The sequence below is a fragment of the Pongo abelii genome, chromosome 11, assembly GCF_028885655.2.
Source record: "Pongo abelii isolate AG06213 chromosome 11, NHGRI_mPonAbe1-v2.0_pri, whole genome shotgun sequence".
Lineage (NCBI taxonomy): Eukaryota > Metazoa > Chordata > Mammalia > Primates > Hominidae > Pongo > Pongo abelii.
In genome coordinates, this window is record NC_071996.2 from 111820082 (window position 1) to 111837399 (window position 17318).

General features: G+C 38.4%; 1 protein-coding gene across 1 annotated transcript in view; it reads left to right on the forward strand.

Moving 5' to 3' along the window:
- PTH2R (parathyroid hormone 2 receptor) overlaps positions 1–17318 on the forward strand; it is an 86145-nt gene that overhangs the window by 56401 nt on the left and 12426 nt on the right. The window contains exon 10 of the mRNA XM_002812800.3: positions 16296–16390. Coding sequence (XP_002812846.2) covers positions 16296–16390 — 95 coding nt within the window. The remainder of the gene's footprint in view (positions 1–16295; positions 16391–17318) is intronic.

Sequence of the window (17318 nt, forward strand, 5' to 3'; positions counted from 1 at the left end):
CTCTGTAAGCATGATTAACATTCAGGAAAAAAACTAATTTAATATCTGCATTGGAAGTAAATAATAAACACAAAATCATGAGCAAAGGTGGTAGTAATTAATGGGGGAAATTTATTCATCATAGGTTGGCAAGTGGTACGAGAGCATTCCAATGGTCTGTGCCAAGGTTGAGTGTGGGTGTGGAATAGTGTCAAGAGCTGAGGCTGCAAAGGAGGCTGGGCCAGACCCTGAAGGGGCTTCTAAGCCTCACTAAAGAATTGACACCTAATCTTGCAAGGGATGACAACCAAAGGTTTAGACATTAGAGAGTGAAGGAATCAGGTTTTTCATTTGGAAAGATCTCAAGGCTTCGTTGAAGCTGGCAGTGGGTAACCACTGTGGGTGTCTGCTGGGTGGGGGTTTAAGCCACGGTGATATGAAGTGGAAAGGACATGGGGCTGAGAGAGTTAGGGCATGGAATTCTGAGCACTGTCCCTTCACACTTGGCATACATATTTTCCTCATTTCCATGACCTGGTCCCTTCTTCCTCCCCCATCTCATGTCACCTCATCTCCCTCCTGCTGCCTCAGCTCCACACAATGGCTTTCTTTAGTTCCCTGAACATGCTACACTGTTCCCACCTCAGGGCCTTTGCCTGTGCTGTTCTGTATGCCTACCGTACTGTTCCCTCTGCTTGTCCATTCTTCCTTCAGGTCCCAGCTTACGGACAACCTCTTCAGACATCCCTTTTCTGACCACTTGACAGTGTCACAGTGATTGCAGCATAGGCTCTGGGTGAGACTGCCTTTGTTAGCATCCCAGGTCAGCCCTTTTGTTGAGTGTGCAGGTTGAAATTTTATGGTACAGGCTGGCCTTGGGCAAGTTACTTAAACTCACAATCCCCTTTTGCCATCTAAAAGATGGGAATAATAGTATAGATTATGAGAGTTAATCATTGGGCTGCATTAGGAACAGTGGCTGGCACATAGCGCTATAAGCATTAGCTATTATCATTTTTACTTTTCACGTGTTAATAACTTGCCCACAATCCAGGTAGAGTTCTCCTACTACCTGCAACACATTAACTTGAAAAATGTCTCCATAAAGTCATAAAAATAATGGTTTCTGGACAGCAATAAGGCTAACACATTGTACCCTGTAAATCAGTAAGTGGCCGTTCAGATCTGAGGGGACTCCCAGGGATGATCTGGCTTCCCAGACTCCATGGTCCCCTAGGATGACACCATGATTGCTTCTCTGTTTGTGCATAGGCACTTCTGATTACAGAATGTCCACTCTCCTTGTATCCCGTAAAACCTGGCATACCATTGGTGTGACTATTTTTTAAAAGGCTATAACGTTATCTACCCAAAATGGTATAATTATTAACTCTTGTTGGTAGGAGTAGAGCTTATTTTTACCCTTTTGTTAAACATTTTAGTATTCTCCATTTTAGGGGTATCAGAAGGCTTTACTTTATATTCGAGAAATCGATATTTACATTTTTAAAAAGTTATTAAGCTCTCACTTTTGTAATTTTCCAGGTAAACCATCCCATGATTCACCTTCTATTCAAACACAATAAAACATGAGGTGAGAAAAGTATAACATAATGTTATTTTCACTTTCTCTTTCTTCCTATGTGAGGTCCTGTTATTAAATGCAATAAATATTTGATTAAAAAGAAACCTCTTCCTAAGTACATTCTATGATCCTCCCCGTGACTTGCTGGCAAACCAGGCAGACAGTAAGTCAGCACCCCTGTGGTGAACCTGCCGGGCACCCGAGGTCTCTTCTCTCCAGGTCTGCGTGAAGATGTAAAGACGGGGAAAGCTCTGCCACACCAGTGCATGATTTGTCTGTCCAGCCCGTTTGAGATGCACATGGACACAGTATGAAGGACCAAGGAGATCTGCCCTTTCTTGGGAGTGATGCCAAATGTGTCACAGTAGTTACAGCATAGATTCTGGGCCAGGCTGTCTTTGTTAGCATCCCAGGCCTGCCCTTCTGTCGAATGTGCAGGCTGAAATTTTACTGGGCAGGCTAGGCTTGGGCAAGTTTTAAAAACTCAGGGTCCACTTTTGCCATCTATAAAATGGGAATAGACTGGGCATGGTGGCTCATGCCTGTAATCCCAGTGCTTTGGTAGACATAGGCAGGAGGCTCGCTTGAGGCCAGGGGTTCAAGACCAGCCTGGGCAACAAAACAAAACCCCTAATTCTTTTTCCCATAATGACTGTACCTACTCACACTCATACTAACAGGGTACACATTTTTTTTTCCTCTCCACATCCTAGCTAATGTTTATCTTTTGTCTTTTTGAACTACCAATGGCCATTAAGCCATTCTTTGTTTGTTTTTTTGAGACAGGATCTCACTCTGTCACCCAGGCTGGAGTGCAGTGGTGCAATCATGGCTCACTGTAGCCTTGATCTCCTGGGTTCAAGCGATCCTCCTGCCTCAGCCTCCTGAGTAACTAGGACTACAGGCATGTGCCACCATGCCCGGCTAATTTTTGTATTTTTTGTAGAGATGTGATTTCGCCATGTTGCCCAGGCTGGTCTCAAACTCCTGGGCTCAAGCAATCCACTCGCCTCTGCCTCCCATAGTGCTGGGATTACAGGTGGGAGCCACCATGCCCAGCCACATGAAGCCATTCTAACAGGCATGAGGTGATAGCTTGTGGTTTTGATTTGGATTTCCCTGATAATTAGTGATGATGATCACTTTTCACATACTTGTTGGCTATTTGTAAGTTGTTTTTTTTTTTTTTTTTTTTTTTTTTTGTGATGGAGTCTCACTCTGTCACCCAGGCTGGAGTGCAGTGGCGCGATCTCAGCTCACTGCAACCTCTGCCTCCTGGGTTCAAGCGATTCTCCTGTCTCAGACTCCCGAGTAGCTGAGATTACAGGCATGTGCCACCATGCCCAGCTAATTTTTTTTATTTTTAGTAGAGACGGGATTTCGCCGCGTTGGCCAGGCTGGTCTCAAACTCCTGACCTCAGTGATCCGCCCGCCTCGGCTTCCCTAAGTGCTGGAATTATAGGTATGAGCCACCGCAGGGCCAACTCCTTTTTTTTTTTTTTTTTTTTTTAAATATTTTAATGCATTTTGGTAGCAAACTGACAGGAACAGCGCAAAAACAACATTAAAAACATGTACTTGCATGTAGAATTATTCAGAAAAGTATAGTGAATGGATGGAATTTACTGTATGATAAAAGTGCTACAAACACCAGTTAACTGCTGTCAAGAAATTTATTTTTTTAAAAATCCAAATGCTGGCATTGTTCAGAAAAATGCAACAGGTCTACTTATAACTGCTATAAAGGTGAACTGCTGAAACTTGTTCAGCTGAAACATTTGGTGTGCATTAATACTTTGTTTCCATGCATTTATATTACAAATTCACACAAAAACGGAAATGGAAAAACTGCCAATACCTGATTTCTATTCCCTATTTTTTCACTCGCAGTCATTTACTTAGGTGCCTTTTGACTCCATGGGGGCAGCAGCAGGGGGAATCTAAAGCTCAGAAATACCAATAAGAGGAAGAAGAGCTTTTTATTTTTTTCTTTGAGAATGAAATGTTTCCCATCATAGTGGATTGTCAAGCAAGTTCTCCATGGATGCAGCATGGATGTCTTTTGGCATAACTGTTACACATTTGGTCTGGATTGCACACAGCTCGGTGTCTCCAGAAAGGCCAACCTGATAGATCTCACTTGTTTCCTGCAAAGCTCCAGCAACTGTGCTCTGGATGTGTTGATCTGCTTTGAAGTCCTTAGCAGTTTCTTGCACCAGAAGCTAGGAGGAAAGTTTATGGATTAGGCATTCAGTGGACTTCTGATAACATCTAATTTCACCAGGTGCCTTGGTATCCAGCCTGTTAACGGTGAAGTTTCTTCACCCCTCCAGTAGATGGCACACTGACCTTTGTAGTTTTTTTGTAGGTTGCTTTGAGGGCAATCTGCATAGCATAGAGACCTCCTAACTCACCCCACTTGGGCTTGGAGAGCTAGAGCTCTATGTCTTCTTTTGAAAAATGTCTATTTAGCTCCTTTGCCCATTTTTAAATTGGGTTGTTTCTTGGTATTCAGTTGTCTGAGTTCCTTATATAATTTGGATATTAGTCCCTTATTGAATACATCAATTTTTATTGAATACATTAAATACATAAATATTGCAAATATTTTCTACCATTTCACAGGTTGCCTTTTCACTCTATTGATTGTTTCCCTTGCTGTGCAGAGGCCTTTTAGTTTAATGCAATCCTGCTTGTTAATTTTTGTTTTTCTTGCCTGGCTTTTGGTACTTATTTCTAAGTATTTTATTCTTTTTGTTGTTATTGTAAATTGATTTTGTTCTTAATTTTTTTTTTGATAGTTCATTGTTTGTACAATTTGTTCAACATTTCAGCCGAATTCTTCTTATCAGCTAGCTTTTGGCATCTACCCCAGGGAAGCAAGTGCTTACATTCCATCCTCCTTGGAGACGTCAGACTTTCCTTAAATTTCGGGTTAATTGGTCATCCTGTAATTTTGTTCTCTGATGCATTTTAAAAAGTTAAAAAAATTTTTTGTCAGATTATCCAGCATTTGTTTGTTATAATGGTGGGAGCAAGTTTTCTTTTCTTTTCTTTTTTTTTCCCCCTAGCTTTCTACTATTGGGGAAATATAATTTAATACAAAAATCTTCTCCTAACCTAAAAATCTTCTCCACAAAGGTGATACAGAAGAAAAACACTTTTAGTATTAAGTTATTCAACCAGAATGTGGTGTGCATTACACGCAATCTGCTAAGAGATTGCAAAGAGAAAGAAATGTCATTCCTTTTTGTAGCCAAGCAGTTACAACTCACTATATACACGTTTTCAAGAGACACAATAACTAGTTCTCAAGTAAGAGGGACTTGACAATACTATATGCTACACATGATTCATCCTAACTTTACCTGGTAATTGGGGTGACCACCTGTTGTGGCTAAGTAGCTTTATTGGAGGAAAAACAAGCTTGTCATTTCTTTATGTCAGGAGGAAGTTTTGCAACTTCAAGATAGGTGCCTACAGAAGTTAAGCTTCTATCCTACAAAAACCGAGAGACAGAGATGCTATCTCTCTTGATGTTAGCATTTCAAAAAGATGGTTCCTAGGTCCTTGCAAAAGACATTCCTGGGCCATAAAGCTGACCAAAGGCCTATCTAATCTTCAAAAGGATTTATAAACATTTCAAAAAGATGAGAAAGCACATACAAGTTTTCTAAGGTAAATGCTCTAAGAAAAAGGAGGAAAGTGAAATCTCTTCCCGCATTTTCAACAGGGAGAATGAAGCCTCTTATTTTTAAATTTGTATTTGGCCTCACACCGTCTCCTATGCAGCAGCTGACATCTCTAGGCTAATCTGATAATGAAATGGTCTTGCAGTGATTTCCAGCAAAACTCTCCTAAGTATTTTCCTCCTAGGATTTCAGGCTCACATTCTTAGGGACCATGAAGCCTACATCCCTCATTTCACTTTAGAACCTGTCTGTAAAGGGAGAAATAAGCCCAGAACTTAACCTCCGTGTGTTCAGAGTGTGGTGCTCCTTCTTCTGAGTTGTTCTGTGTGGTGAAGCCAGGAAGGATGAAGCTAGTAATAACAACAACAAACACGATATAGTTCTTACAATGTGCTGGGCAGTGTTTTAAGCGTTTTATATACATCACTATATCTAATCCGACCAATAACTCTAAATAAGGAAACTGCCCAAGAATACCCAATATTAAGTGATGGAGCCAGGTTCTGACTTCAGGATCAATGTCCCTACCCAATGAACTCCATGCACTTATAATAAAATCTAACATCTCTGATAATCCAGCAAAGATGCCTCACTTGTGCTTGTGCCTCTTTACATGCCACACCCTGGCTATGTTGCTTTCCAGTCAGTTGCTTGACCTTGTCCGCCTGTTTTTCTCAGGGCTGTTCTACATGCCCCACTGCACTTTTAGGTTAGAATGTGCTTCCTTCTGTGCCTCATTTGAAATACTACTTTTTCTTTGTGACCTTGATGCCCTCCAATCTAAATTAGATTACCAATTATAATCTACAGGGCCCAGAAAGGCTTTTTCTTTTCAACATCACAGTATATCATGTCTTTCATTGTTGAATGTCCATCTTGTCCACCGAACTGCAAGGTTTATGTAAACAAGAACCATTTCTTTTCTAAACTTACAATACCTAGTGCTTAGCTAGTTTCCTGGCACAGAATGACCACTCAATAAATACTTGTTGGAAAAACAAAACATGCATATAAAATGGATATCATGGGGAACTGGGAAGAGGAAAGAGGCAAAGTAAGAGCACAAAGCAAGTAAAATTAAAGAACTTGTGAGTTCATTTTATGCAATCTTTTCAATTTCTGGAGGAGAAAACTACAGCTCACGCAGATACAGGTCACACAACTAGTATGATGAAACAGACCTTAACATGCATTTTGTGGCCATGTTCTTTTCACTTGCTTTCTAAAACCTGTCAGACTGTGTCTTGAATTTATGGGAAAAATCTTTCCATTTATATAGCTATGTGCATAGTTTTAAAAATAGGTTAACTTTAGGATATAAAGTTGTTTTTTAGTTATGCATTGTATGTGGCATGGTTTTAAGTAAATATATGCATCATATATGCTAACAAAGAAACTATTTGCCCAAAATTTAAAATCCAAATTAGATCCCTTACTTAATTCTGTCTTTGGCTATTATAATACTGTAGATTCTATTAATTTGATGTTTGTATATCTAGGAGTAAAATTAGATGAATTATGGTCAGAATTTGTAAGCAATATATCAGGTAAACTAAATTTAAGAGAGTAAAGGAATTTGTTAAGTATGAGCAGTCAGGAGAAGTCATGTCAAGATAACTGATTTTTAGAGATAACCATAGACTGCAGTATAAGTTTGGAAGGAATCACTTAATTTTGGAATTGTAGGATCTATAATTATAGCATTGTTGTTTTCTGTTTTGTTCAAGTGTGTTAAAATTATATTTAAGAGAACTAGAGTCATTGGAAAATACTAAATTTTGTTCTGAAAATTAATGTCCCCAAATGTAATCATTTATCAGACACCTGTGTCATCTTGATGTTGATTTGAGGATGATTTTTAAATTCTTCCCTGTAAGATCAAAATATAAGAGAAATATTTCCTAATTAACAACAGAGCGTGATGCTTTGTTTTGGTTCTGGGCCTCCTGAAGCATCATGAGAAGGCGTAGGGATGCTCAGCCTGAAGAGCAGGAGATGCTGCAGGCAGGACAGATGGCCTGGAAGAAGTGGGAAAGGTGAGATTGGTTGATTCAGTACATTCTGACCAAGCTGGGGCACTGAGACACGAGCACCTGCATTTGCACTGATGTCAACCAAGAGGCACTGTAACAGCTGAAACAAAATAAAACCAGAGACATAAAAATACAGATTGGGAAACTGAGCAGACTTACTCTTGGGTACTTATGAGAGGGCCTTGAAAATGCCAGTATTATGGTGTGGAGAGTAATATGGTACTAGCAGAAACCTGAGATCTTGAATTTACAGGTTAGGGAAAAGAGAAGGAGGAACTGTGGTATTTGTCTTTGTGTAAGTATTTCCTTCATGCTGTGTTACTCTCCCCATTCACCCATCCTTTCATCCAGCATCCATTGATAGGTGATCAAACTGTCGTTCTAGGCTCTGCTCAAATTTTATCTTTACCAAAATGTTTTAATATGGTTTGGCTGTGTCCCCACCCAAATCTCATCTTGAATTCCCATGTGTTGTGGGAGGGATCTGTGGGAGGTAATTGAATCATGGGGGCAGGTCTTTCTTGTGCTGTTCTCGTGATAGTGAATGTTTTATGAGATCTGATGATTATATAAGGGGGAGTTTCCCTGCACAAGCTCTCTTCTCTTGTCTGCCGCCATGTGAGAAGTGCTCTTTCATCTTCTGTTATGATTGTGAGACATCCCTAGCCACATGGAACTGTAAGTCCATTAAACCCTTTTTTTTCTTTTCAGTCTCGGGTATGTCTTTATCAGCAGCATGTAAATGGACTAATACAGTCTTCCTTTGTCTCTTAACAAAGTTAATCTCCTATATTTTATTAATTATCTGATGAATAAATATTTGAGTCTGTTTTTGTTTCAAGCGTATTTCAGAGTCTTTTTTTTGCATTAATCCTCAAATAACTTTTAAGTAGGTATTTTTATTATTCCCAGTTTGGGTTCAAGAAAGGTTATATAACTTGCCTGAGGTTATACATTTAGAAAATGCTGAAGCCAAGGTCAAACCCAGGCAATGCCATGCCGGAGCCCACAGTTTTTGCTCTTTCTTGCCATAGGATTTAAGCTAGAGCAGTGTTTCCTTATGTAGAGGCACATACCCTGGTGCATGAGAGGACTTAGGTGGTATATGCAAGGTCATTAAGCAATATTGAATCATATATGAATATTGGTCCCTTTCCAACCCTTCTGAACACATCAAGGAGAAAGTTTTATTTTGGTCTTGGTCTTGAACAACACTCACATGTGTGGTGTCTTTCTTTGGGGGTAGGGGGAGGTAGGACAGGCAACCCAATCTAGATAACATTTCATAAGGCTTTTTGTTTCCATCATATGCACTTCACAGTTGTCTCTTATTTATAAAAGCTTCTACTGGTTCTTTATTTATGTTTAATGGTATGAAATGTGAATTTTAATAATTTAATGAAAGTTGATTGAAGAAAGATATGAAGTAGGCAATGGTAGATAAATAATATCAATATGGCAAAATCATGATGATGGAACCCTAAATGACTTATTTGGAGAACACTGGACTGGACAAATTCCTTTAACAATGAAACCTGAAATTACACAAAAGTCCTGGCCAGTGTAAGCAGTGGGTGTTCACATGGTTGTGGGAGGCTAGTTATGTTTCATGTGATCAGACACTTTAGAAGTGTACCATATTGCATTTTACTTGCTAGCTCTGTCTTCCCTGTGTGCTCCTCATGGGGAGGGATGATCTATTCTTTTATTTTCCTAGAATGCCTGACCTTTATTGGTGCCTAGGAAATATTGGCTGAATGAAAATATAAATATATATTTAATGATATTACTTATAGTGGATCATAAGATTATTTGATAAGCATGCCACATGTAGGTACCTTACAATCATTTAAAATATAGTTTTCTTCGTAGTTAACTGACATAAATATATCCATATTATTGTTTCAATTTTATGACTGGCAATACCGGCACACGGAGAAATATTTGACTTAGAATTATAGGGTTTTGGAGCTGAGGGTATCTTAGATTTTGTTGAGTCTCACTAACTTTACTAGTCTACAAGCAGTCAAACTCACATCCAAGGTCATACAGGTCATTAATGGAGGAGGTGCAACTCATAATAGTTTTTATTATAGGGTTGGTAGTTGTGTGAACAAGTGTATGAATCCTGTGTGAACTCTTACCAGTTGCTGACTTTACTATGATTTAGCCCTGTTTAAAATGAAGTTTTCTAAAAAGGAAATTGGATATTCTAATATCTACTTCATAGGGTTATTAGGAGGACTATGTAAGATTATTAAAGGGCTTAGTGTAACCTATGAAAAGCATTCAGTAAATAGTAGCCTATAATACAGGTAGTAATGCTAGTAATACTACTACTAGTGGTAGCATGGTAATAGTAGAGGTGTAGTAACAGAAATGGTGGTTCATGTAGTAGTGATATAAGCTTTCTGACACCATCATGAAGTTCAGAATAGGGAAGAGACAGCACCAAACTCTGTCTGGAGGGCTTAATAAAGGAAACACCAAGAAGGTGAGATTTGAACTAAAAGTATGAAGGAAGAGTAGAAATCACTTACCTAAATCACTTAATAGGTAAAGCATAGAGAAGGGTTTTCCTGGCATAGAGATTAGCCCATGCCAAGTGGGCATGTTATGTTTTCTATGGCTAGAAGGAACAATGCATCTGCAGAATATGCAGGAGATCAGACTGTGAAGTTTGATGGGAGTGGACTCACATGTCATGCTAAAACACGTTGGAATTTTCCTCAAAATTGTGATGAGACATCAAAATATTTTAAGCAGGTTAGTAAGTGGGTCAGATTTGGGTTTTAAAAAGAAAACTCTAGAGGTATTATGATGGATGGATAAGATGAACTAGCTTGGAGACGCAAATGTCTAAGAGAGACATTATTCACCTTTAAGTGCATTGTCCTATTTGATTGATTCTGACATCTGTATGAGAGACCATACTATTGATGCAACCTTCCAAGAAAGAGACACGAATTAAAGAGTTTTATTAAAGTGGTAACAACCGTAAATAACTGTCAGCTGCTGATGTGAGTAATGGAGGGAGATCAGTGCTGCAGCAGCTGGTGAGCTTGGGCAGCGAGCGTGATGGCAATCCATGGTTTTTGCTATTTGATGAGAGTTAGTCCCACATATTCCATTCATTTAAATATATTTCTTTGGAGATGCTGTAAAGTCTCAAAATATTTTCCTTTATAATGAGTTGATTCATCTTAGCTGAGTTAAAATGTGAATGTGCAATAAGGAGAACTTTTTTTTAAAGAACCAAGAAAAGGTAAATATTGTCATAAAATGTAAACGTATAACTAATTTAATGACATATCTTTTATATTTGAATAATAGAAATTTCTTCCAGGGTCACCTTTCCTATAGTACATACATCTAAGCTATGCTTATGGAATAGGAGTAATAAAAGAGAAAATCCTAAACTCAGTGTTTAAAGCAACCCTTAACTGGCATTAAAAAAACAAACCATAAAACCTATTAGGGAATTAGGGTCTGTCACTAATTGAGACATTAGAATTCATATGCTTATTTTTTGCAGTAGTTCAGGCAGTAGATCCTTTTCTGGCAACTCCATAAAAATAATTCATAGAATCAAAGAATGTTCAAGTTGGGAAGCATTTTGGGGATATCTTGTCCAATGTTTATCTGACAACATTATTGCAGAGATTTTGACCTTTAAATAACCCTCCAGAGAACTAATGTAACTGACACCTTGTGGTTTGCATTAGAGATGTTGATGGGTATTAGGAATATATGGGGCAGTGGTGATTATTTCTTTTTCAGGTCACTTTTTATTGGCATATATTTACTTACTTTTAGATGTTTGTTTCATCATGCCTCACATCATCATTGTGTATCCAAGCTAAGAACTAATCTTTCTGGTCAATAAACAGTTTGTGGTGTTTATCATGGGTTTGCTCATTGTATCAGTAATGATCAAATTTGAATATTGAATGACATTGAATGACTAAGCAAGTAGGTGACTTCTGAGGAAGCTGCATACTACATAGAGTGCATTAAATACTGAGTTAAATTTTTTTTTAAATAAATGTTTTGTTTTGCATACCTGTCATAGGGTGTCTTAGGGAGCTCTGGCAGAAGGAATAAGATGGTATTTCTAATAAAGGCCTTTAGGAAATATTTTAGGTGATAAGTTTTAAAAATATTATATCTAGTGCACTTTTCAAAATATGAAAAGAAAGGGACAAACAAGGTACATGATTCTCAGCTGCTCTTGGGTGAGTGATTCATTTTCTCCCAGTTGCAGGGAGAGGTGCAGTCACCAAAAACAAGGGTTGACTGGGAAGGAAGGAATTTTAAGAAAAATGGATAAAATTTAATCTCTGATCATTGACACAATTATAAATACCAAATTGATTTTTCCCCAGAGAAAAATCTCCCCTTCAGAACTCCTTTTCTTTTCTAAATCAGTTAGAAATATAACTTTAAATGAAATTAAAGCTCTAACATTTGCCATAGAAACTGTCTCCAAGTTATAAATTGAATTCCAACTGATTAGAAATGAACTATATATTTTGCCTTTATATTTGTGATACAGATAATCAAATTATAGTATTTGATAGAGATCAGGGAGTTTATTATCTGTTATGTAAAAGTACAGCATTTAGTACCAATATGCAAATAAGCAAAGCAAAAAAATTCTTGTGTTTGTGATATTGAAAAATAAGGCAATACATGAGGTGAGCAGATACGATGTATTTAGAGTGTCTCTGAGGGAAACTAACGCATAGCATCTCTCTTGGCTTCCCTGATTCTAAACATGTTAAGATATAAAGCAAGGGAGTGAGGGAGAACCTTATTGCTGCAGGAGGCTGGGGTGGATGATGTGACCCTAGGTCTGTTAGACAAGTGGGTCTATTGAAGAACCCCATAATTAGTCAGGATCTTCCCACCTGGGCACAGGATGCTGAGGGGTAGGCTCCTATCCCTGGAGACACTGCAGAGAGTCTGCTCACTGCAAGTTACTTTTCTATGCCTAGATTTTGACTTCTTTCTATGATTACATCTTTTGCGAGTTATGCCTAGAAGTGAAAATTCTACATTGAAGGGGGATGTGCTGATTTACCTCAGTGTAAGTAGTGTTTACAGTGTGCATATCTCATTCACCTATTTATTCACTCTCGTTGGACAAATCTTGATTAAACACCAAGAACATTGCGGGCCCTGTGTGAGGCAATGGAAAGGAGAGAGTAGAAGAGAAGATAGACACTAATTTCTTCTCCCACAGCTAAAGCTTAGTGAGTGAGACTAACATTTAAACATGAAAAATGCTTCTGAGAATAAGTGACATTCAGCCTGAACCCTGAGAACTGACCTAGGAAGGGCGAGTGAGTGGAGAGAGTAAAGGATCCAGGCAAAGAAAACTCCAGGAACCAAGTCTTGGAGACAGGACAGACTGAGCAGCCAGCGCTTCCATGGCTGAAATGTTTTCTTTGTTTTAGTTCACCTGTGGTTCACTCTGAACAAATCTTTACATTTATTTAAATCATTAATTGCAGACTACATATTGGGTACAGTGTACACTGCTCAGCTGATGGGTGCACTAGAATCTCAGGAATCACCACTAAAGAACTTAGCAATGTAGCAAAAAACCCCCTCTACTCCAAAACTATTGGAATTAAAAAAATGAATCTTTAATCATAAAATAATTTGATTTCTATATTTGCATTATTTTAAAACCATATTTACAAAAAATTCATTCTATGTGTTATTGGCTTTAATGTTTATTAAAGGTCATGTTATTCTAAGCCTTCTCTCTTTTTTTAAATTTCTTTGCTTTGTTTTGTCTGTAGTTTGCTTCAAGCAAAATTTTTCCTACAGGAAGTTTACATGAAATATGCAAGAACCTTTTAATGATTTTTTTTCTTAGAATTATGTCTTAATTTAAAAAAATTACTACTACTACTACTACTAGTACTACTACTACTGAAATCTCACCAGAAACTTCCTCTTTGTCTTATTCTCTTTTATTTCTTTTGCCTGGTATAAAATGTCACCTTCCCATTTGCAGACTCAAGTCTTCCTTTAGTGCAAGATTTTTCTTCTGTTATGTTTTTATTGATTTATTCTATTTGTTGTTATCTTTTCTTCAGAAAAAGAAGTAATCTGCCACTTCCTCCAGATAGGCATCTTATACCTCATATACCTCCTCACACCAGTCTTTGTTCTTCTTCTTTTCTTTTTTCAGTGGCTTAAAAGAACATGCATTTGTTCTCTTACTGTTCTGGAAGTCAGAAGACCTAAAATCAAGGTGTCGGCAGGACTGCCTTCCTTCTGCAGGTGCTGGGGGGAATCCTTATCTTTTTCACCTTCTAGAGGCCACTGGCATTCCATGACTCTTGGTCCCTTCCTCCATCATCAAAGCCAAAAGTGTAGCAATTTCCACTCTTATATCCCTGGCCACGTCCTCACTCGAACGCCCTTTCTCAAACTCTCAAGTCTTTGTTTTTTTCCCTCCCTTTGGGAGGATTCTTCAAGTGTCTCCTAAATTGCGGAATTCATTTTCTTGCTTTGTCAGATCTACTGTTTTTTGTTCTAATATTGATTTTAAAACTTGGTTATATTTTAGATTCCTTATAATCTTTTGTTAATCCATCCTGCTCTTAAATTTCTGTCTCCATCTCAGTCTACTATTAACTCAACTCTATTTTATGGACACTATAGTGCAGTGGTTAAGGGTGTACAGTGTGGATCTAGGCCGCATGGGCTGCATTAAGGCCCTGCCACTTGCTAGCTGTGTGGCTGGGCAAAATATGTGGAATCTGTGCCTCAGGTTCCTCATCTGTGAAATGGGGACAAGAAAATGCCTGTCTCATAGAGCTGCTGTGAGACTAAGAGTCAATTCATTTACCATAGTTAGTAGTCAATAACTTAGTTTCTAATTAACCCATAGTCTATATTTTTCTAAATTATTCAGAATAATTATTTAGAATTTCATCCAGCTGTTCTTGCATGTATCAGTATGTGTGTATATATATCATGTGTGTGTTTTGTTACTTATCTTTTGAGGCATCAAGTTTTACTTGGTCTTAATATTTTAAAATTCTTAATTCTTTCCATAATCAATTTGGTTGGCCTTGAACGTATCTTCTCAGTTATTAAATGGATGGACTGATCGGCATGTATTTCCTTTAGTCAATTTTTCTGGGGGTAAGGGGTGCAGATTTATTTAGTGTAGTGTACTAAAGGACGGAGTGCTTGGTCCTGGGCCTTTTAATAAGGTGAAGCTTAAGGTTGGCTCATCAGAAGCCATCTATACTTCTTCCTTTTCTGGGATAAGGTATGACAAATGGCAATCCAGCTGGTATTGCCCCACAGCTCTTCCAGCTTCAGCTCCTAGCACTTAGTCCTTCACCCAGCAGTTCCATGCATCACTCCCCAATATCTTCACCTCAGCTACATCGTATTGACGGTGGCTGTTGTCTTAGAGAGACAGGAATTAATGGGGCATGAAATAAATCTTGTCATTCAGAAAGCACGTGCTTCTTTCTCAGTGACCTGAGCAGTACTCAAGTAGCTTTTCACCTTCTTATTAAAACAAAATCTGTCTGTGAGCTGCGAGTTGTAGTGGGTGAAGATGGAAATCCTCAACTCTCATGTTTTGCATCTTTTTGTCCTCCTGAACAGAAGTTATCAGATGGTGGTTAAGGATTCACAATACAGACTCACATAGACCTGGTTCAAATTCTAGCCGATTGGTGGATATTCCAGGTTAAAGCAGTTAATCTCTTTGAGCTAAAGTTTCTTCATCCATAACAAATGGATGTAAAAAAATAAAAGTGTCTCCTCCATGTTCATGCAAGGTTTTAAATTAGAAAATGTTCAATAAATGGCAGCTATTATCGGCCTGGAAACATCCCTTTCCTTTCATCAGCTCACAGCACAACTTTGTTTTGAAACCCCATGTGTGGGGCTCAAGACCTAGCCCTCAGTTCTTGTAGAAAGTTGTGATTGTTGAGAGGTGCTCACAGGGTTGTCAGTGGTCGGATAGCAAAGAGTTTGGTGGGGTGTTCAGGGCTGATACAGACAGTCAGCTGAATTTGGGACTGAGGCACACAAATCCTCTGATAACCAAAATTCTCTAACTTCTAGAAATGATTGAGGACTGTGCCAGACAAGTTATCCCCAGGACTGCAGGACTTGATGGCTTTCTCTTCTGCCCCTGCTCTGGCAGGGACAAGTGCCTACTGTTGGCAATCTACATTTCCATTATTCCTAAGCACTAGCACTTTCTGGAAAGCAGACATCTCCCTGAATGGAGGGACCCAGAGTTACAGGCCTCCATCCCCTTATGACCCCAGACCTGGAGACGTGTTCTTCATCTTCATCTAGAAGATCCTTGAGGTCCTTCGCTGATCCTTGAGGTCCTCAGACAGAAAGGGGCTTATTCCTTCAACACTCCCCTCCCTCCCCTTTTAAAAGCCAGAACTTGATTATCTCTAGTGGTATTCACACTTATAACATTTAAAAAATCAATCTCATTGACTACACTGGGAGCTTTTTCTTATAGCATCTTACTTCCCTTTAAAAAAAAACACCTCGTATCACCTTCACCCAGTGCTTTTCATACATCATAGACAGAGTGAATCCCCAAAATAGCTCTATTATTCCTCTCTCTAAAGTAGAGACATAGCTGGGAATTCATTTTAAAGAGGACAGTTGATTACATTTATATAATAACTATTACCCTTTTTCCTGCCAGTTTGCCAAAGGGCTTCATCTAAACTTCAGTTTAGAAAGTTCCTGTGGATCCCGGCAGATCATCCTCTGGTATTTTCAGTGTTGTTGAAACTTTATGTTTCTTTGTGTTTTCATGAGGGTGAATCAAGAATCACTAGCATTCCAGTATCTGATCTCAGGTTCCCCTGTTCACATTTATGAAATGGGTAATTTTTCTCATTTGAATGGAAAAAATTTCAATTTATGTAAATGTTTATAAAAATCTTGAAGACTAACAATAATTCTTTGTAATCTTACCTTCTTTTTCAGCTGAATTTTATTCTGTTTCTGAATACGGTTAGAGTTCTAGCTACCAAAATCTGGGAGACCAATGCAGTTGGGCATGACACAAGGAAGCAATACAGGTAATTTCAGGACAGGCATCCATCAGAGGAAATATTTTGATTACTATTTCTTTCCTTTTTTTTTTTTTTTGAGACAGAGTCTCGCTCTGTTGCCCAGGCTGGAGTGCAATGGCACAATCTTGGCTCACTGCCACCTCCGCCTCCCGGGTTCAAGCAATTCTCATGCCTCAGCCTCCTGAGTAGCTGGGATTACAGGTGTGCACCATCATGCCCAGTTAATCTTTGTATTTTTAGTAGAGATGAGGTTTTGCCCTGTTGGCCAGGCTGGTCTCAAACTCCTGACCTCAGGTGATCCGCCTGCCTTGGCCTCCCAAAGTGCTGGGGTTACAGGTATGAGCCACTGTGCCCTGCCTTTGGTTACTATTTCAAGTAAAGAACAGATATAAATTGATTTGAAATATCTTTAAGAGATTAAATTTATGAATGTATATTTATTGTGTGATTTATCAGAAAAGCATATATATTAAGAAAACATAAGTAACCCCAAAAGCTACCCCTTGTGCTTAAATTCTAAGTATATTTTAAAATCTGTTTTTATCAGATTGGGATGTTCCCATCAACTATATATGAACTCCTAGAAAATATCTTGATGATCTTGGCAGACAATTTTATTTGCATTCTACAAATATGTCTTAACTGAAAAGATCAAGTGGATTTGCTGTATCGTTTCTAATCTTTACATCAAATTGTCTCTCACTAAATATGCAAATGTATTGATTGAGAGAGGTCCGTTCTTCAGCCTTTCATGAAGAAAAGGACAAATCGAGTGTTTGTGATTATTATCAAACTATCTTAAGGTTGTGTGCATTTTGTATAATGATCATTTTGGAAATTTTGAATATTAGTGGCATCTATCCAACTGGACACATACATCTAGTAATCAGGTAGATGTGGATTTGGCTTTATAATCTCCAGTTAACTATTTATT